Source organism: Lycorma delicatula, chromosome 1, assembly GCF_047948215.1.
Source record: "Lycorma delicatula isolate Av1 chromosome 1, ASM4794821v1, whole genome shotgun sequence".
Taxonomy (NCBI): domain Eukaryota; kingdom Metazoa; phylum Arthropoda; class Insecta; order Hemiptera; family Fulgoridae; genus Lycorma; species Lycorma delicatula.
Genome location: NC_134455.1, coordinates 323,406,776 through 323,429,416, shown reverse-complemented (window position 1 = coordinate 323,429,416; position 22,641 = coordinate 323,406,776). Strand labels below are relative to the sequence as shown.

The window sequence follows — 22,641 nt, the reverse complement described above, 5'->3', positions numbered from 1 at the left end:
CGCTTCTCAATTTTCCCAGTAAGCTTAGTATGGAATGCTTGTTATGATCCTTGAAAATGATTCTGCTGTACTAGGAATGACTCTTATCAAGTTACTTACAGCGTTATTTTAGTTACATATAATTTCGTCTTTAATACGATCATTTTTTTTCTTCCTATTACGCATAATAATGAAATGAAATTTTTGTGTTGAAATGCGTTTTTCTTTATCCCATATAGCGGTGAATTTTTACAGTCAAATTTTTTATATATGCTTAAACGATTATTAAGGGTAAATTGTTTTTTAAAGTGTAAAAAAATTATAACATTTTTAAAATGATGTCAATTTTTTTGAAGAAATAAATAAATCTAAATCACGAAGACTAAATTACTAAGAAATTCTATGTAAATTACTTTCCATTAAACATTTACAATATTACCGGAAATGTTTTTAAATCAATTTTTCTCAATACAAAAAAAAAACAAATGACAATTTGTCTTTAAATATTTCCAGTGATTAAAACAATAAACATTTAGAAGAAAAAGGAATGTAGAATGATAGACTTATAATTTTTAGTTGTGCTTCCATCCAAAATAATTTTTCCCAAGGCAAAGAAACTTGGAAAATATAGTTAATATTACTTCATTTGATAATTTAACTGATCTATTATTATGAAAATTTAAAAAGCACATTACATTTAATTTGAACCCAGCCTGTAAGATTTTCTCCAAATACAAAGCAGCTTTAAAAATAAATTGAACGTAGTTTTAATAAATCAAAAGGAAAGATTAACCAATCAGTGAATTTCCTGATTTAGGATAGCCTCCAAAGATGTCAGTAATTAAATGAAATATTGCTTCTAGAAAAAAATTTAAATAAAGCTATTTTATTATCTGAATAATTAATTTATATGAGACTTATTTTCAACTCATAATGTAGCGTAATACAACAAATTTGGTTAACGCCTGTTGTAGTAGTGATTTTTCTCGAACTTTCCGTCTGCGTGCGCAACTTCAACTCCGTTATAAAGGGTTCCCTCTTACTGACCGCGTTTAGTTGTTTCACTGTTGTGCTGAGCTGACTGTGTTGCTATAAGCGTCGTTTAAAAATGTTTGCAGTTAACAGCCGCAAGGCTTGTAAATCAGGACTACTATTTCTTATTTTTGGTATCTTATGTTTGCATACTAATGCCGACATATTCAACCCGGGACAATTTTGGAAAACCGTCAAAAATGAGTGAGTATCTGGTACAGGTTATAGAATATGTATTCGTAATATACCGTTAAATTACGTTGCTAATCGGTTGATAAAATAATTTTAACTTTGTGTTTTAATCCGATTCATTTTAGGGTCAGAATAATTCGGTACTATAGAAATTAATTTTTCCAAAAATTAAAACAGAAAATTACGCAGCCTCTGCAGTAAATTCATTAATATTTCTTACAGATTACATGTATAAGAAGGTTTGGTCACCTAGAATAGCGGACAATTTTTTTATGTTTTTACTTTTAGATGTACCTGTATCATCAATAAAATAGCGTGTGTCGCTAAGAGAGGCCAATTGATGAACCCAATTCCGGGTGCTTTAGTTTCCAAGGGCGGCAAATGCAAATCTTTAGATTCGGCTGAAGCTATAAGCGATCTTTGCCGACTATAGCCTAGAATCGGACTACAGACAGTTTTATCAATAACCGTGACTCATTCTAGACAAAATTGTCATTTTTTATGTGTCTGCTGCGCTTTATTTATTCTTGGTGGTAAAACTATTGACACCTTTATTCTTCGGTATAACTTTTATTAATATTTACAAGTAACAGCAATTTAATTATGATAATTAGGATTAAAAGGAAGGTAATTGTGAATAGTTATTCCCCCTACCTCAATTTTTCCCATTTTGCAATATGTTATATTAGACGTCAACATGAAGACGAAACAAGAGAAAAGATTTGCCGGAACGTTCATAGATAACGTGAATGAGCAGTTGAAGATACGAAAAGCACAATATCCATGTTCGGTTATGAGATAAACAAATAAATATATATATAAATTTATATAATAAATAAATTAAAAGTATAAATATAATTTAACCAAACTTAACCTACGCTCGCTAGTCAAGGTTAGCGAGCGAAGCGAGTATAGGTTAAGTTTGGTTAGATTATATTTATAATATAGTGGTAACGTTCCGGCAATTTTTTTCGCTTGTTTCGTCTTCATGTTGACCTCTAACATAATATATTGAAATATGGGAAAAATTGAGTTGGCAGAATAATTTCTCAAAATTACCAAAAGGAAATTAGCTTTTAATGTTTTATAAAAATTATAAAAATACATTTCTTTGATATAAGAATATTATTATTATACTTGTATTATTTAAATCCCACGAATATATATTATTTTAAAAATAATGTGATTTTTAAATTATTTATGATTTTTTTTCGAGTGTGAAATTTTCTGTTAAATTAAAAAAATATGTTCATCTTAGAATATAATATTTGTGTTGCTTGTTAATTATAAGTAAAAAGTAAGAAACATATAGATAATTCGAATAGAAATTGGCGAGAAAAACAATCGTAATATTTTTTACTTTTAATATATAATAATTGAAAAATCACTGAATGATTCCTTAGTCTTAATCATAGATCATGCAGAGTAAAGTTTCACTTTAACGTCTGTTTATAAAAAATTAAAGATCTTGTTTCGGACCGCAAACCCAAACTTTAATTAAGAAATAAATGTTATTAATAAATAACTCGTTTCTTTTGTTACATCCATAATAAAACATTGTTAAATATCCTACTGGGTTATGAAACATTTGGGAAATTTACTTCGATAACCTTTATTTTTAAACCCCTCTGAAAAGGAATTATTGTCTGATTCACTGTGTGAATATCCAAGCGTGTAGCCAATCAACAGATTTTTCTTAAAATTTTATCGAATCTTCAATATTTCAGGGAATGTTTTTCTATACGTTTGCAGTACATTATAACATACCAACTTAACATCGAAATAAATGCCAAATCTTAAATTATTTTGCTCATCATGGCTATTTATTCAGACGATAAGAAATTACTTAGTAGTTAAGTAGAGTATCGTGAGTTAGTTTCTTAAATTAGGACGATTTCCTCTCTTTAAGCGCTGAAATGGTGGTAAAAATATACTAAAATCAGGTTTAAGTTTTCCTATATGTACAGAGGGCAATTATAATAAGTTAATTGTAATTACTATAAGTACTTGTGTGTGGATTAACCAAAACAAAGAGAAGAGATACCGCGAGTAAAGAAGATGGATTGTGTGACAATTTCTATTTATATATTTTCTTTCCTAGTATGCTAATTATTATTATTATTTTTTTTTTACATTTATATCACTATTATTAACGAACAATTAAATGTGGACATTAATTTTTTTTTTTTAATAACCCAGGATACATGACATGTTATATTCCAACTCCATGTAAAATTATTCCAGTGAATGTATCGGCACAAAAATGTATATTTTAGCTCTGCTAAACCCATTAAATTTAACACCTTTCTAGATAAATAAGAATGTGATATATGATATTGTAATAAAAAAATAATAGTTAAAAAGCGAGTTTACCATTACGATTTACGTTCTACACGATTACGAGATTGAAAACACAAAGACGCAAATAAAAAACATAGTTTAAATAAAATGTGATTCAGTTTGATACTCAAAATTAGTTTTATGCCATGAGATGTATTAATAGCATTTACGTATTAGTGTGTTTCAACTGCGTCAGACATCGTCCTGATTCAGAATCTCCGTACCTGATAGTTAAGAATACACCTTTCAGCTAAATTTTATTTTGAAAAGCATCAAAAGTCATTCAAAAGCAAAAATTCAGGCAAAATAATCCATTAAAATCGGTAAAATTTACATGATACCAACATATCATCGTTAGTTTTTACTTTTACTAAGTTACCCTATCCATCCCTCTATTTGTTAGTACGTTAGCGTACTAACGTTGCATCAGCGTCTGCAGTCACAACAATCTTCTTTACCGGCTTAATATATTTATATGTGAGAGAGAATTGTAATATTTCATAAAAAGTGAAAAGTTCTTTAAAGGTCGTTTAATTAAAATTTAGGATCGGTTTAAACCAACTGCTGCACACGCCGCTCCATATGCAAGTGGCTTTTTCAAATGTTTAATCCTTTCATTTGTCAAATTTTTAAAAAGAAAAATGCCTTTTACCTCAAAAGGGATAGCCCTGTCTTACACAGAGTTGCTCTAAATGCAGGCGAATGTATAAAAGTTGTTCTTCGTTGCAGACTTTTACGCTAACGGTAATTTACCTAACGGCGCGACGCAAGCTTTACAGTAAATACATCTCCTCACATCCATACCACAACTGTCGAATCTGTTTCGTGAATTATTCGTGTTCTCTCTTACGGTACGAGTTCACTGTCTTTGCGACACAGGACAATTACTCTTACGTTTAGTTAATTTTATAATGATGGAACCTAATATTTTCTAGAAATATATTTTAAATGCGTTGTCGTTTTATGCACTTGTACTAACTCCAGTTCTCCTACTTAAATGCATTTTGTTTAGAAAAGAATCGCTCTTCTTCCCCTCCCTTGCTTTCTCTTTCTCTTTGTGCACACTTGTTCTTTTGTGTGTTCATACACGGCTTGTCGTCAACGTTTGTTCAAGCGGGCATAAGTTCATTAACCTCTCGATATGTTGCCGGTCTCGTTAGAAAGTATCACAAAAACAAAAGAATAAAACCTTTCTATGAGGATAAGTAAGCACCAAAAAAATAATAATTTAATTTAAATTTGAAAAACAAAACCGTTAGTTAAATTTCTATTCATCCTTAGCGAGTATAACATCCTGTTGTAATTTGCTTAACTAGGGTTGGAATTTCCTTTGGCCTACATTAATGATAGGTTTTTTATCGGCTACGAGTAAAAATTTTTATATATAAATGAAATATATATTACCTAATATTTAGTAATACTCGTTTATTAAAACGTAATAATACTAGTATATTAAATGTTAACCCACCGGGTTGATCTAGTGGTTAACGCGTCTTCCCAAATCAGCTGATTTGGAAGTCGAGAGTTACAGCGTTCAAGTCCTAGTAAAGCCAGTTATTTTTGCATGGATTTGAATACTAGATCGTGGATACCGGTGTTCTTTGGTTGTTGGGTTTCAATTAAACACATCTCAGGAATGGTCGAACTGAGAATGTACAAGACTACACTTCATTTACACTGATACATATCATCCTCATTCATCCTCTGAAGAATTATCTAATCGGTAGTTACCGGAGGCTAAATAGGAAAAGAAAGAAAGTATATTAAATGTTAAATATTGAGGATATTATATAATATTAATATGTATTATTTTGAGTATATTATTAATTTAATATTATATTAAATATTGAGGATTTAATAACCGATAACGATGTATCTGGTTTATTAAGAATGTATTTAAAAGTTAACAGTAGGTTAGAAATTAAATCAGGGGCGAAAAAAAATCGTTTTAAATATTTTAATTTTTATCTCTGCGACATACTTTGCATGACAAAAGAGAGAAGCTAATATTTTTTTAATTGCATTGAGTTTAATCTCGTCTGTAACTGTAGTTCGGGGTTCAAGATTTTCTTATTCGGATATTTCTCACTCTATTCTAAATCGTATTTAATGGTTATCCTATATACCTATCAGGGTATGAACTACATGATATTAATTAGACGTTAAATAAAACTGAATTTTCAACGTAGCTGTGAATCCCCTCTTAGAAGATAAGTTAATGATTAGCGAACAGAACGTAGAATATTTGTAAAAAAAAACTAGATTCATGAACTTGAACGAATTTCGTTAATATTAACAGTAGAACTGTAAATATTCGGTTCAGCTGGATTAACTGTTAGAGCCATCTATCTAGAACGCAAAATATATGATTCATGGATCTTAATTTTAAGTACAATAATCCACTTATTGTATTACGTGTTATTAAATAAATATCTGGAGTTGTATTGCGCTATTAAGGGTCGTAAGCCCTTTTACAATTCAGTGATTAGTCTTGTCCGGGTCCAAATCGACTATTGTTGTGACAACTGTAGTTAATCAAAACCCAGTGCCAAAATTACACTGCTTAAATATCCTTTTATTCATATTTTAAGTACTTTTTTCTTTGAAAAATTATTTCATTTAATAGTGAAAAGGATGCATGAGCTAGCAGATATACTTCTTATCGTTTTTACTTTTTTGAATCGAGCTAGTTTTTGGTGGCTTTAATGACTAAATACATTCGCTAAACAAAACAAAAAAATATTAAAAATATCAGTTTTGTGATTTAGGAGCGAAAGTCTTTTTTATAGTTTATTATTAAAAAAATTCTGCAACAGAATGTCAGCCTCTTCTTAATTGGGGATTTTAAGCTACGATTGAACAGAAGTAATTGTTTTCATTAATCGATCACCGACGATCGAGATTTATTTCTAATAGTCTCATTTTCTTCGTATACTAATTTTAAAAAATTAAGCTGTCTAATAATTTTACGTTACGTTGCTTTTATTTCATTATTATTACTAGTTTATTTATTTTTATTTGTATTAAACAGGTTAAACAAACTGTTTACGGTAACATAAAGCAGCGTTGAATTAGTTGGCCTACTTATGCTAACATAAGAAAAACGGTGCCGCACAGTGAAATAATTACTGTGCACTACTTTCTCGCTGGCGTCGCATTTCGTTCTTATATTTACATAGTTTGCTACTATTTTTATATTCAGTTCATTCAGAAAAGAAACAGCACGACAAAAATATGAGTCGAGTCGTTGTCCTGAATAAAATTTAGCCATTGAATCTTCGGTATCATTACATTTATTTTTATTCCTACATTTACTGCCGATCTTCATCGTTTAGGTTAAAAATTAATTAATATAAATAGATTTTCAAAAAAAATTAACACAGAAAGAACAAAATAAGTCACAAAAGTACGTTAGTTGTTGATTTATTAAGTGTATACAAATCAAGCAACGTATATGTTTTACGAATGTCAGTTTGCGATGTAGACAGAAAATAATTTTTTCAAACTTACTGTACAATATTGTGTAAGAAATTTATAAACACTGATTTTTTTGGTACTGAACCAAAGACTAGGTAAACTCCTTTAGACTATGAAAAGCAAATCGTAATTTAAAAAAAAAATCAAACACCAACCTAATCAAATAAATCGACCAACCACATCAAACCAACTTAAATCAAGTACCATCTCTTTGATCTGTTCAATAAAGTTTACAAATTAATTTATTTGTGATTTCAACTGGGACTTCTTCCAACTTAATAAGTTTCTTTTTTTGAGACGGGGAGATGAGATCGAGAAATAACACTCCCGACTCCATTTCCGAGTCTTACTTACATTTTCTTATGCCAAAATGTAAGTTACGTATGCCGTATCTGTATACGTGGTTCTTTAGGTCATGAGCGGAAAAGTTTGTTCGTGGAGGGTTCCGATCTGTGCTTCTCTTTTTGTGAATTTTAACAGACTTTTAATTACATATATATTTTAATCACGCAGCGCCGCTGTCTGGGAATTTTTGAACTACCACTGGAAGTATAATATAGTGTGAGCGTGTAGATTGAATAAATAAATTATTAGTAAAATTTTCTTTTCGCAAAGAATTTTGTTTTTTTGTTTAGTTATGGCCAAGCAACTGATACAATTTTTACATCTGTCCATCATCTTTATTAAGAACAAGAGTATGTAGGGGTTATCTCATGCAAAAACTGTAAAAAAGGAAACAACCTCTTTAATTTAATCTTTAATTGTAATCTTGATACGACGAAAAGAATAAATGTAAAAATTATTAAATTAGCAATAAATTTAAAATATCGTAAAAACTCATTAGGATCTCACGCGGTAATGAAGTTAGATGTAAATTTATGATATATTTGAGCGTGTACTCGTACATAGCACGAATGAGCTGCAAACAACACGCACAAACAACGTATCATAACAGAAAATCATGTGTAAGCTTATCTGTTTCATCTTTGATGCTGGCCTGTAGATTCTCATTATTACAGCGTGCAGCTCAGTTATTGCTCGCTGTGGAATATTTACTTATGAAACTATTTACTGTTGAAACTATTTTTACCGTTTCAACTTGTTAGTAGTTAGTCGAATAAAGCGATACTGAGTAAGCGGCACTCTACACTAATGATAACTGCAATAGCGAGCGATTCTTTTCCCTAAAAAATGTAGTATTTAACAAGGGTTTAGAAAAGCCGTATGACATGAATCCTTTGAATTAAGAATATCTCGCAACGATAACTTTCAGTAGTTCTAAATATTTGAGTTTTAAATTGTTTATCTAATTAAATAAATTTTGCTTCTTCTTTTTTTCCTGTTTAGCGTCCGGTAATTACCGTTCAGATAATATTTCGGAGGATGAATGAGGATGATATGTATGAGTGTAAATGAAGTGTAGTCTTGTACAGGACTCAGTTCGACCACTCCTGAGATATGTGGTTAATTGAAACCCAACCACCAAAGAACACCGGTATTCACGATCTAGTATTCAAATCCGTAAAAATAACTGACTTTACTAGGACTTGAACGCTGGAACTATCGACTTCCAAATCAGATGATTTGGGAAGACGGGTTCACCACTAGACCAACCCGGTGGGTTAAATCAATTTTACTGTAATAATAATATTTAACCTTTATTAAATTAAATTTTCAAATAGTTATCAACAAAAAAATCACAAGATAACTACGGAATGAGATTTTCTGTGAATACAACGCTTTGTAATGAGAAAAGAGGAAAGAGATAAGTAACCGGACAGTGCAAATTAGAAAACTCTGGGCGAGGTTGAAGCTCGCAAAATAACTAGTTTGTTCATTGCTGTAGCAAGGGTAATAGCTAACAGCGAGTTGCGCGATACGTTCACAAATAAAGATAATTAACTTTGTCTCGACATCCCATGAACACTCGGCGATGTGCCAGCAGCAAAGCTGGAGAATAAATAATCTTATCTTAAGTTTACTCAGCTGTTTTACTCTGCATGGAGCTCTGATTTAAAGTAGGATAGAAAGAAAGTCGGCTGAGAGTCTTGTCTTTCTGGTTGCGTGTTCAATTATATTATGAAAATAATAACTGACAGTTACATAAACTGGCTGTAATCGAATTCTCGGGAAATTATGAATGGTATTAAATCCTTCATCATTACCGATAGAACACAAAACAAGTATCTGTTTTATGGACTATAATATTGTGAAGTTTTTTCTTCTAATATACAAACGAAAATCTACGCTAAACGGTTATTACAATAAATTTTAAAATAGAATCCTCTCGAAACCTGTTTACATAAAAAAAAATATATACTAATAAATAAAAGCTATAAGTTTCATATTATCTCTATATTTTCGGAAATAAATTTATAACTTATCCCACAGATGGGATGTGTTTGTGGTTGTCCAACCGAGTGGGGAGTTTAAACGGTTTAGACTGTTCCTATGACAACGTTTTGCTTTCTACTTGATTGTTTGAAGACACTATAAAGTTACTGGTTACAGTTGTTTTATTGTTAATACGAATTTAAATAAAACGATTTATTACTTTACAAGAGGTAAATTATTAACAAAAATAAAATTGTGTTTCGTTTAGTTTTAAGATCTTGGCTTCTTTACTGGTTTTTTTTTTTTTTTTGTAGAATTTTGATTGACAGTTTGTTAGAGCTTCTGCCAAATATATTTTTGTTACTGCCTAAAAAATATTAAACTGAACGCTTTTTATTACAGTTTTTTAATATGTTAATACGTAAATTTTGATTTTAAATTGATGAATTCAAAATTCTTAGAAAATTTTCATTTTACAAAAAAAAGAAAAGATAGACGTACTATATTTGTTATATTTGTCTAACACAGATGAATTTGAAGTGTTTTTATTTTACAGTCCGCAATATAATGATAATAGGACAAAACAGTAAACAGGATGACGACGATGATTGCCGACAGGAAGAAGTGGCAGATTCGAAACGATGAGGCGACTCCACCGCTCCACCTCAGAACTTAATTATTTGATTGGATCGAGAGCTGATGCATTACCATCATGGAAGTGGTGGAATGCGGGGTAGAAACCAGACTTGGCTGACTGCCAGCTGAATGCTGTCTATCTTAAAAGAATTAGGAAAAAACAATGCATGTCTGTTGCCTGCCAGGTGTATGTATTGAACTTATACAAGGTCGAAATAACAATACAGCACAAAACAATACCTTCTATAAATTTCCTTACATCTACTTTTTTGTAAATTTCGTGCGATAACAAAAGAGTACAATTGTATTTGTTAATCTTTATTGTAAATATTAGTGGGTGTTATCAGGAATAATAGTTTCGTCAGATTGTAATTCAACTGTAATATTAAGCTAATTACAATAACATAATCATTAATAGCGTAGGTAAAAAAATAAATAATAATACTTCGATGATAATAATATAAATGAAAACAAGTAATGACCTGAAAAGTAGAAAAGTTTATGAATTTAAACACTGTATAGACTTCAGTGCGAGGGATTAATTTTCAATGTTAAACCGCTTCAGCGTTTTTCAAAGAATATTTACATATTTTATCCTTTTCTGGTATCTAATGTCTATCATTCCATTACGCCTACATCGTAATCATGTGGAACGAACTACAGTAGTTAATATTTGTTTTAGAAATATCTAAAACGTTTTAATAAACTGTTCACAAATAACAACACGTGGACAATTAAGTAACTAAAAGAAAGAGTTGGAAAATATTTGACCGGATGTGAAATTTTGTTTCGTAAATGAAAAATCATGTCGATGACTTAGACGAATTCGGTAGACTATATCATGGCATTTCGCAGTACTTTTAATAAATTATTTTTAATTCTAGCAACTAACTACATACAGGATCTTATATTTAGTACATTAGAGATCCAAAAATCTGTTACACAGGAAACAGAACATGAAAGTAGAACGCTGGCCTTTCTTAGGCTTGCCGATGAAAACAAATTGTCATCTGTTTCAATTTGTTTTTTTTGTTTAATTTCGTATAATCAACCATTTATATTTCACCTGATCGTTAAGGAATAAATTATTCAATTCGTACGTGACAAAGTACTACAGTCTCATTGATCTCTGGCATAATCCTAGGTGTATACAACTGGATTACTGATTTTTAAAAACCTATTTAACGCCTTGAATAGTGGTTTCGCGGAGTAAAATTAAAAAAAACTTGAAGGAAAAAAAATCTATATTTCCTGTTAATTTACGCATCAATCAACAGTAAAAACTTTTTCTGGTGGATTTTTAGCAGGCATTGTTTAAGTCGACATTTCGGGAAAGCTACCTTAGTTAAGGTGGTCTTCCTGATTCTTATTTGAATTTTGCCGGTAAGCCTCTTATATTGGATAGTTCCCCCACCTTAATCCATTTTCCTTCCGTCAAATGCTTCATTCAGCTACTTTAAGCGAGGCAAAGATTATATTATTCCACAGAAAGTTAAAGCAATTTTTCTGATTTTGCCTAACTGGATCATTTGATTTTGTTCGTTCCAGTATCTTTGTTTCTCAGTTTTTTATTTCACACTAATGATTTTTTTAACAAATCCGTTAATGCCATTAATCCTGCCGTAATTTCAGGATTAATGCCGTTAATCCTGAAATCATTAAAACAATATACTCGGTACATATTTTAAAATTCTAAATACTACTAGTACCTCCTCACAACGAATAATTTTTGCATCCCGTTTATTTTAGCGTTAACTTCCCGTTAGCTTTCCTTTAGCTTCTTTAACGCGAGAGCAGCATCCGGTTGCAGTATTTCAGTAGTTTTTTGCCAGAAACAGGCATTGAACTACCTTATGTTATTCGTATTTTGTGCGTCCTACATTGTTTCATTGTTCTTTATCTCACCGAAAGTGTAACATTTAGATATTTGCTGGTAAAATATTCGTAAAAAATATCAACTGGTTTCTTTTCAAAAAAAAAAAGTATTTTAGATGACAAAGTGTTTTCTGTGGACAATATCCTTGTTTAAGTACTCTAGATTTCCACAATATTTTTCATATCCACCTGCAATAACTAACGCCAGAAACTGTTAGTGAATTTCAAGATTAAGTGTAATAAACTAAATGCCTGCATCTTTCCCTTTTTAATAGGAATTCAGATTATTATTTTAAAAGCTTTGATTGATGTTAATATTTCCGGAAACACACCAATGTATAGCAGTTTATTGTATGTTTTTCACTTGTAACACTAATGTGATGATTTTTTTCTTCAGGAATCGCTAAAATTGTTCCTTTTTTGTTGTCCCATAAAAATAACGGTAGCAGACAACCTGGCAATACATAGATCATTCCCGAAAAAACATAGCCCAATTATCAAGTGTAACAGGACCATATGCCAATCTTGCTGAGGAAAGCGTGGGTTGAGGTGATTTTTCCATCGCCTTCTTCACAGAGGCGAATGTACAGTTGCGTATCGGCATGCCGAGCCCACTGAATTGCAGGCGATTATCACCTTACTAGAAACTCTGCCGAGAATTACTTGAACTTCAGATGTTTTACGCACATTGCAACCGTAAGGAAGACCGAAATACATGGTGTAAAATCGACAGATTAGTACTTCTCTCTAGGGGAAACGATGCATTGTATTCGTTCCCTTCAATCAATAGAGGAAATTGCTGTGAAATGTGAAATTCATGGAGAATCATTACGTATGATATTATCCAGAACTAGTTAGTACATGTAAAGGATTATTTTAGTTGTTTAAAAAATGTTTAGGCTAATTCTTTTTTTTTCCGGTTTTGCCCTTTAATGGGCTAAACCGGAAAACGCTCTCTCTGTCTTATTAAGTTTCATCATTAAGTTGTAAATTATATACATATATATATATCATTAAGGAAAGAAAAGCCTGATTTCTGTTATTTCTTTTCATCATTCTAGCGTAAAAAAATACAGATTTAGGAAAAGTTATTTCCGAGTAAGTTCTGATTTTGTTGGTCTTGGTTATTTTTATCTGATTTGTTTATTTTTTAATTCGCCTTCTCTTTCTACGTATTACTGACTGTTCACTGAAAATGAGGTCATATGAACTAGACTTTCAAGAGTTCTGTTGTAGTGGATTTTTACTTTTAACTTTAGGTAACATGCATTTATTGGAACGTTACCTAGAACTGCTCAGGCCAGTGAGAGGTTTTTTTTCATTTCAACCGGAAATTTAGGTTTACTAACAAAACTCAGCAACCCAAGTACAACGTTTTTTTATTTTACTGTACAAGTTTCCTCTTTTGTATGCGACGATCGTGATAGATAGTTTTACTATAAAGCAAAGTAAATGACATCACGTTTTACTTCCGATAGAAAAAAAAGAGGTGTTGGGATTCTTCATGTTTGTCTAACTACAGCCTTATAAAACGGAAATTGTTTTTACAGAATAGACGGTTATCAAATAGTAAGTAAATCTGCGGCTCGAATCTTTTTTTATCTCTTACTATTTCTTGGAGTCGGATCTGCTTTTGTTGCAAATACAGCCTCAAGGGAAAATCAGAGGGAATTCATCCCTGCACTTCTTCCGACATCACTGTTCAGATAATTGATACCAATATCATCGGGACCGCGCACCCCGCCCGTTCGTTCTGTAGCACAGTCTCCGTGATGTTGTCTAGGGTTAGCACGCCGAATTCTTTTAGGCATACTTTCCTGTGCTGCAAGAACCATTCGCAGTCAAATACGGTGTGTTCTGCTGTTAATCCCTTCCGTAATATTCACACTCAACGGAGGGTCTTAATGCCCCTGTGCAGGGATATTCTTTGATGCAACTGCGTCGGGTGGCAGCTGCCATCTCTAGAGGCCTGGGATCAGCCTACGGGTTCATCTATCCTTCGTGATCCTGATCCCATGGAGTCTCTAATCTATTATATATAACGATTATATATTTTTTTCTTAAAGTTTTTCGACTGTTTCCTGTTAATTTTGATTTTTCTGCTCTTTATTTTATTTAGCTGTTGTAATTCTGTTAATAATAAGCGAGATTGTGAAATATTTGGTGTAACACGCAACGGGGTACGTTTATTAACATGAGAAGACGTCTCGCATGTCGTGATGAACTTGAGTAATATCCTGCTGAAAGCGACATACTAACCTGATGTTATAGTTGAAATATTCTTATTTTGTATATAATTACAAAATGAAGTGAAAAATCGTCCTTACTTCTACTTTTATCAAACTAAATTCGATAAGTATAATCTTAACAGTGTAGAATACAAATATAAAACTAATACTGTTTTACGATGGAATTATTTTTATTTTTGTCGCCAATAATCGGGGATTTTCCTTAAAAGAAACTGATTAAATAATGCAGTACGAACAATTTCCTTCTTTCTTAAAACACTCTCCCGGTACAAGCGGTCGAGAGCAGTAAAAAAATAAAATGAAGGCGACTGTCTTATAAACGATGAAATATTTTCATTCATTTCAGATCAAAAAATGACATTTTTAAACTAATTTTATATACATATTTACTTATTTATTTATTAGCATACTATATGTTCAGGACGTTTCGATTTGAATCCGTGCTGGCAATTCTTTCTCTGTTTCATTCATTAGGCTACTTATCTTCTTTTTTTAAATCTATTCGTTAATCGTTTCATTCATATGTTTTATAATATTAGTATCGGATAATATTTTTTTTGAAGAAGTGCTTATTTATTTTTTCCTTTTGTTAATATTAACTTATTAAATAATGTTACTACTTTAGTAACACTAATTATTTAAATGTAAAATCCTTAAAAAATAAACGAAAGAAGTTATATTATTTACTAAGCTAATATTAAGAACGACGGCTAACTATTACCAGAAGGAAAAAATAAATAAACACTTTAATACTTTATAAAATTATTATCCTAATACCAATTATAAAGTATATTAATAAAACGAGTGGATTTATCAAAGAGAAGAAAAGTAGCTTACTGAATAAAACAGAGAAAGAGCTGCCAGCACGGATTCAAAACGAAACGGCCTGAACATCGGGGTGCTAACAAACAAATCTAAAATACGGTATTACTTTCTGTCTCTTGGTAGGATTTGGAGGGGGGCTGAAATTGAATTTTTTTTAAGTTTTGAGGTATAAGGAGTACAAAAATAACATTTACTTAAAATTTAATTTCCTTACAACATACACACACACAAACACACACGCCTACGTACTATGTATAAAATTTATGGCACGAAAATCTCCATAACTACTAGATTTATTTCACTGAAATTTAGATATGCAACAGTAGTGTATCTGAAGTGCATGTGAAAACTTCATAAAGATTGGATGAATCGTACTTCAGTTACGCTCAATTTATGGTCGACAACAGACCTTCAGAATCTCAGTTCGAGGTTATGTTGACTTTATATTGGTGTATTTTTCATAACCTTTTATGCAATAAGTCACAGTGGTAAGCGAGAGTTGAAACTTAATGTTTGTGTGTAGGTTCTACTCTTTAATCGAACGTATGTAGTGCGTTTTACTCTGAAAATCAGTGCGTTTCTGACTGCGAAATAGTGAGGGCGTCGGAAACAAAAAGTCAGAATTGCGTAAGTGATTTTCTTTTTACAGGAGATGGTAAAAATAACCAATATAGTTAGTAACATTTGTAAAAAATGAATAGGGAAAATAATTAAAAATCTTTTGTTATTAAGTTAACAAAAATTGTTAGAATGGCATAAAAAACGTATTTCATGTATAATTTAGCAGATTAATGTGACAAAGTGAACTAGTTTTCATGTCACTGTACAGTCAACCAGGAGACTGATTAAGGAAAAAATTACAGATGAAAAGACTTCACTGCCTAGAAAACAGGTTACTTAACAGCTTATCAAATTCTTATTCCTTTTGTAAATCCGGATTTATTCATTTTCGTTAACTATAGTCGTATGCCTAGGTCATTTTTGCCTCGATAATAATTTGAAGATAAAACTATAAAGCTATGTCAGATTCTTTTTGAGAATCTATAACGATTAATTAAGAACCGACCCATAAACCTCTACAAGGACATCGACCAGAAATTTTGAAAAAAATGAAAATTAGTTCTTTACCTCGCCGGGATGAAATATAAAATTATAAACTTCTTAAAAATATGAATTTTTAAATTATTTCGATTGAGACTGAACATAGGGAAAACTTTTTAAAGAAAATAATATATTCGTAAGCAAAGCTCTCTACGAAAGGGATCCTATACATTTCTTAAAACGATGCATACTTTCAGCGCTAGAAGCGCAACACCTTTCCTTTCCGTCGATTATGCTCCTAGACTTTAATGAAATAATCGACCTATGTTCTTTTACACCTACATTTCAATTATACTCTATTTCGGTCAAAAACTCTTCTTTTGATCCAGATTAAATAATAAGGTTTTTTTCTAATAAACAAAAATTCAGCGACTTCATCCTAATTACAGTGAAAGGTAGTCTCATCTTGATTTAATTGTATTTTATTTTCAAAATATGCCCGAATAAAATTAGTACAACCATTAAGATAAAGAGAATCGAATCTTGAAATATTCAGCATTTAAAAAAATGCTTTGGCCGCTTTAAGAACAATATAGTAGATACGATGAAGGCAACGCTGACCGAAATGATCGCAGTTAAATCGACAACAGTAAATTACTTCCTGGTCCGGTTCTGCTGTTTCATCATTGCTACTCTTGTTGCGAGCTGATGAGTTCAGCCTGTATAAATAACATAACAATATTGTAGATCGTATCTCGCAAAATCAGATATAAACTATTTTAAGAAAAGAAAGAAAATTTATTAAATGTTTGTCGATAATGATTCCTACGGCTTCTTAAAGCACATTATTTCAGCTTCAGTGTACATTTCAATCGTAAAATGCATTGAATCGTGTCAGAAAGGTGTTTTAATTTTTTTTATTTGTAGTCGCATCAACAATTAAAGTCGTAAGCGACTCATCAATATCTGTGTGAATGTACCGGTAAACGTGTAATTTTGACTCAGGCCGACGATTTCTTTGACGTGTGGTTAATAGTTTCTATATTACAATATAATTCAATAATTATTATTACCTAATAAAATGTTATTTATTAGATCATAATAACCGCTAATATTAAATTAGTAGCAATAGTGAACTAATCTATTTATTAATTTATCATTTGAGATGGAAAGTATTTATTGTTTTTCTGATCATGTTGCACGTGAAATTCATTCTTGTACAACGATGAGGGTTCCTGGGGTGTAATTTTCTCTAAGCTTTGTAAAGGTATATGTTGACATTTTATTAATATCATAAATGTCTATAACCGTAATAAAATTTATTTATCGATGTAGTGAAATGTAATTAAACAGGATACAATAAAATTATTTTCATTGAGCCAAACATAAAAATATTAAGATTTTCATATACTTATGAAAGAAAATGTGAAAAACCCTTCGTATTATTCCAAAAGTTCTTTTAGAGGAAACATCAGAATTGCAATCGCTCCTTTAATTTTAATTGGAATCTTTTGAGCCTCACTTCATTCCTGAAATTTTTTATAATTCTTTTAGATGTTTTTTTGGAAGTGTGGTCCGAGACAATTCATAAGAAGTGGTTATGAGTATCAGCAGTTTGAATTTCTTGTCTACTGTGTTGATGTGCAGAATTCTATGTTCTGCATCTGTTACATTATAGAAAAAGCTGCTGTAAAATTACTATACAAAAATTGTGCGCGGCTACCGACTCTTAAAATCTACGTTTTTTAATTCTTTAATTTTCGACGTGATCGATAAGTATTATATCAGCTTTCTTTTTGTTTTCCTTTAAACTGTCTGGTGTAAAAATAGATTGTATAATATTAAGAATAGAACGCAAATAACTTCTTAGAAAAAAATTCAATATACTACTATTACTACTAAGTACGTTATAAGTAACGATGTACGGTTTGCATAAAAGTGGTAAAAGCTAGCTACTGTTATTGAAATTTAATTTCGTAACTAAAAAATTAATTTAAAATGTCACGGTTCAGAAAATGTGTATTTTGTTTTCACCCGTTTTTATGGCTTTCATTTAAGGGAAATGAAATAAAAAAAAAAAATTTAATCGTTTTTGTTTTCAATATGATCTTTATAGACCATTTTGTTATCCGCTTATAATTATTCTAATTTTTTCTTGTGTAGAAAAAAATTAATATTACAAATTTATTTCCGTATCTTATATAATTAAATTTGGTAAAAAAATATTAATACTTTTAATGCCCTGTGTTTGAGATCTACGAAATTATACGAACGTTACATCTGAAGGCGATTGTAATTTTACATAAAAAACTGTAAAATTCCGTATATGCCGTCGCTCATCGGTTATAATTATGGAACTCTCTTTTCTACTACGAAACAAGTTATTGCTTGTCTCGCAAAAATATCTGCCCATGTTTAGGGCAGAACGCAGCCAGTTGATTTTTCCTTGGGAGAAATAAAGCTCGTTTGCTACTGTGCAATCATTTTATTTCATAGATTTCTTAGTAAACGCATGTACTTAACGTAAGTAATTTTATCGTTCGGCTGTTGTGTTACTGTTAAATACCCGATTAAATTTTCGTTCACAGAATAGAACGGTTAGTAATTCTTTAGACCGACTGTAAATAAATAAAATTATTTTTCTGAAACTTAACTTTGACTCGTTAAAAAAACTGTCTTCACGAATTCACTTGTACTCACGATACTTTCGTTTTCCAGAATTTCAGCAGGCGATTTCGTTTCATGGTCGCCGCTACTGATACGAAGGTTACATAGATTCCTTTATTTTGGGAATAATGTCACGTATACAGAGCGAAGGAAATTTATTGCAAAATTAAATTCGAAGTAATTCCATTTAAAAAAAGAAAATTCACGCTTTATTACTTCGGAAACCGAAAAGTGATAACCGATTCAATATGTAGAATAAGAATAAGAAAGTTGAACTATTTATTACTCACGGCAGCATATTTTTTCAACAAAATATAAAAATAACAAAATAATTTTCGCACAGTGTTTTACACCGGAAAGTAGATAAGAAAAGAGAAGTTAGAATAAACAATATACAACGATAAACAGAGAAGCGGTAACGTTATTTCAAAATGGAACAAAATGAGAAATTAAGTTTCATTTCCAAAACAGATATTTTCTAAAAGCGACTCAAAGTTTAGCGATAATTCACACTGTATTTTTCTTATGACTTCAAATCGTTTAAATTCCTTCTCCGATTTATTAAGTTTACGACGTGAAAGCGTATCCCGATGTTCTAGACCAAAGACTTGGAACTGTAAAACGTGAAGCTAATTTTTTTAATTTTAAATTATTTTCCCGAAAAAAAGTAGAAATATTAATGAGTTTCTCCCAACTGTTTTCTAATCCTTCATATTTTCTATCTTCTCGGCCGACAACAATACCATTATTATTTTTTCAGTAGTATTGCGGTTTTATATTTTAAACCGCAGTACCGTTTCTTGATTCTTTCTGTTAGGGTTCGGTACTGCAGCCTTTAAATTAATGGTAAAATAATAATAACCATCGTCTCGAACGTGAAAAGACGACCTACTGTAATTTATTTTATAATAACAAATTATCTGTTTATTAACGTGGCTTTATTATTCGGATATACTACGAGACGCAGTTTTAAAAGATCTGATAACGAATTAAAATTAATACGATTATTTTTCTATTTGTTTTTTTCTTAATCTCCTGATAATTGTATTACAATATTTATTTTTATAAATTTCTACATTTTATGATTTCAATATATCGTACGATTCCTTCCTGCTACATTGTTACTTCGGTTCAGTGTACAGTAGGTTTATTGCGGTGTGCCTTCCTGTAGGAAGAAACCATATCGGTACATTATATATTGATATCAGGAAATATTATTATTTTCCTTATTTTTATGCGACTATTCTTTATGACTAATAATATTTAACAATTAAATTAAAAGTTGCTGTTGCGTGTTTTTGATCGGATTAGGATAGCCTTGTAAACGTACAACTACAATAGCGGTAGATATTATTATCGTATCAAATTTATTACTATTCTTATTTTTTATACATAATAATAAAGAATTATGTCAAAGAATAACTCAAGCGACGAATTTTTTACCTAGAGGCCTCCTGCTTCTTTATACGCATTCGCATCTATCCGTCCATGGAAATATTTACAACCGACCTTCGTTTCAATTGTATTTTGTTTTTTGTAAAGGCTTTTCGATTTCTCTCGGTTTAGTAAGACATAAGTCGGTTAATAAGCATACCAGTTAAGATTTAATTATCTTAAGATCTTATTGTTAATTAATAAGTATACTATGTTTTGGGGCACTTTGTTAAATCGTTTTTATACAGATAACATTAAAATATTTACCGAGAAAATTCGTTTACTAAAATAAAATGGTTATATACGTTTTCAAAACGCTTTTCTAATAACGATTTCTGAAGAAAGAAGAATTATTAAAAAATAAAGGCAGGTGAATACCGCTTGTTTCTTTGGCTTTGTATAAGGCTAAGTTTTGTCTCTAAGGGTAAGGTACTTCGGCTTCGTGTAAGGTAAACCAAAATAAACTCCTTTGTTGTTTTTGAACCGATTCATTCTTTCGATATAAATTTTCTTGATATTTATAAAATATATAGTTTAATGGGTTTTCTCGAAGGGATTTTAATATAAATTAAATATATAAATAATTTATTCGCATTCATTTACAAGACAGTGTTTTAAAAAAAAGTTATGTTTTGATTAAAAGAATCGTAATTTTTAATTTAATTTTTGTTATTAGGAAGTAATTACGAAATACTTTAAGAAAAACAGTAATAATAATAAATAAATAAATAAATAACCTGGTAGCAGTTTCTAGTATTCCTTTTCAAGGTCGTGACAATGTCGATGATAACGTCGGTCGTAACAGTCAATAATGTTTTATATATTTTGCTATCTATATCGTCTTTTTTTAAATGAATATTTGACGTAACTTAATGTTTTCATTATCTGAACTGCAACAAATAACGATTACTATCAACCATAATAAATTACTTAATTAAAAAGACTATTTAGGCTAATGGTTCTTACTCTGACATTGGAATTTACCGCCATTTTTTAAAATTAATTTACATTAATTTCCTTGATTAATGTGTGATTATTATCATGTATATTTATAAACACATCGCGTATGCGTACAATTTCCAGTAATATGTACACATATATGTATATTTTAGTAATATGATATAAATTACAAACAAATGATGTGTATTAATATTAATAAAAATCAGGCATAACATATTTAATGTAGGAACGAGGTGTAATTATCGTTCAAATCTACTTATAAAATAGGCCCTTTAAGAGTAAAATCTTAATTTTTATTTTATTTTATAACAGCGTAATAGTTTAATGATCAATAGAAAGTTTCTCTATTACAGGAATATACATAATAATGCATTATTTCACAACAGAAAAAAATTATAAATTTATTACTTTTGCGAACTGTCTGTCTCAATCTTTCTTATGGTTGTGATAAATTTTAATCAACCAAGGTTCTCAAAAGGCAACCGGAAACCACTTTACTACAGGCTTTCCTTAGTGAACCTGGCGTGGGATCTTATTATTTTGAGAATGGCATTTCCAGTTTCACGAGCGGTTAGCATTTCGTTTCATATCGCCTACAACCTTTTCGGTTTCGGTACCTAATGTACGACACATACTCGTACACGAATTACATGCCTTATCGCTATAAGGTTCAGGCTTACAGAATATAATCGTACAAACGCGCGCGCGCGCTTAAAAACTTTACCGTTTAAAAACAGAAGTTGTGATTATTTTCTTCAGATCTATTTCTGCTACTTTTCATAGCCGCGACGATTATCGGCGAACTGCATGTAAGAGATAGATTTCTCCCGAATACGGATAACTCTTTCAGAAAAACCCTCTACTATGCCAGCCAGAAATGAAAGTAAGCCGTGAACCTGTCTCATGTAGGCTCCTTTCGAAGTCGATTGAAATGTACATCAGCACGCCATGCCGTTGAATAATACGTACACACGCACGCATATTTCGCCTTACAATTCACTCTTTCATCCTGCTCACTACAGGGGCTACCCTACCAGAAACATAATTACTCTCGGAGAAACCATTTGTGCCATCAGTCAGAACCTTTTGTGTACTAGACACTGTAAATACATCATAGTCATAAGACCGAGGGAAATAGCGTAAAGGAACAGACTGATCTGTCGTGAAGCAAAGTATTGTAACCATTACCTAATTTGTCAGGGAAAACCTTCTACGATTTGAAATTCTCTTACTTGATATAAACAGAGTTTTTCTTATCGACCGATTTAACAGTTGAAAATAGTTTTTTAATATTTATTTATTGGCACATTCTTGAAGACTGGATGAACGCTATTTTTGATAACAAAGAAATTTTTACTCTACAGTTACCATCTATGGACTGTAATGTTTATTTCGGTTAAACGAAATTCTACTTAAAACCTTACTTTACAATTCATATTAATTTATTGCCTTGTAGTTCAAATAGATTACTAGAATATTAAATAAATCGAATATTCGAGTAAAAGTAGCGATTAGAATTTACGGGATAAAGTAAAAATGTCACTGATTAGTCTTTTGACTTTTAATTCTCTCTTATACTGATACAAAACGTGTGTTTTTT

The 22,641-nt window shown here is 30.8% G+C and overlaps 1 protein-coding gene across 1 annotated transcript in view; it reads left to right on the top strand.

The window, feature by feature from the left end:
- Positions 1 to 1,020: 1,020 nt before the first annotated feature.
- mfas (midline fasciclin) overlaps positions 1,021 to 22,641 on the top strand; it is an 87,871-nt gene continuing 66,250 nt past the window's right edge. The window contains exon 1 of the mRNA XM_075382023.1: positions 1,021 to 1,215. Within this exon, the coding sequence (XP_075238138.1) occupies positions 1,088 to 1,215 (128 nt within the window). The 5' untranslated portion in view covers positions 1,021 to 1,087. The remainder of the gene's footprint in view (positions 1,216 to 22,641) is intronic.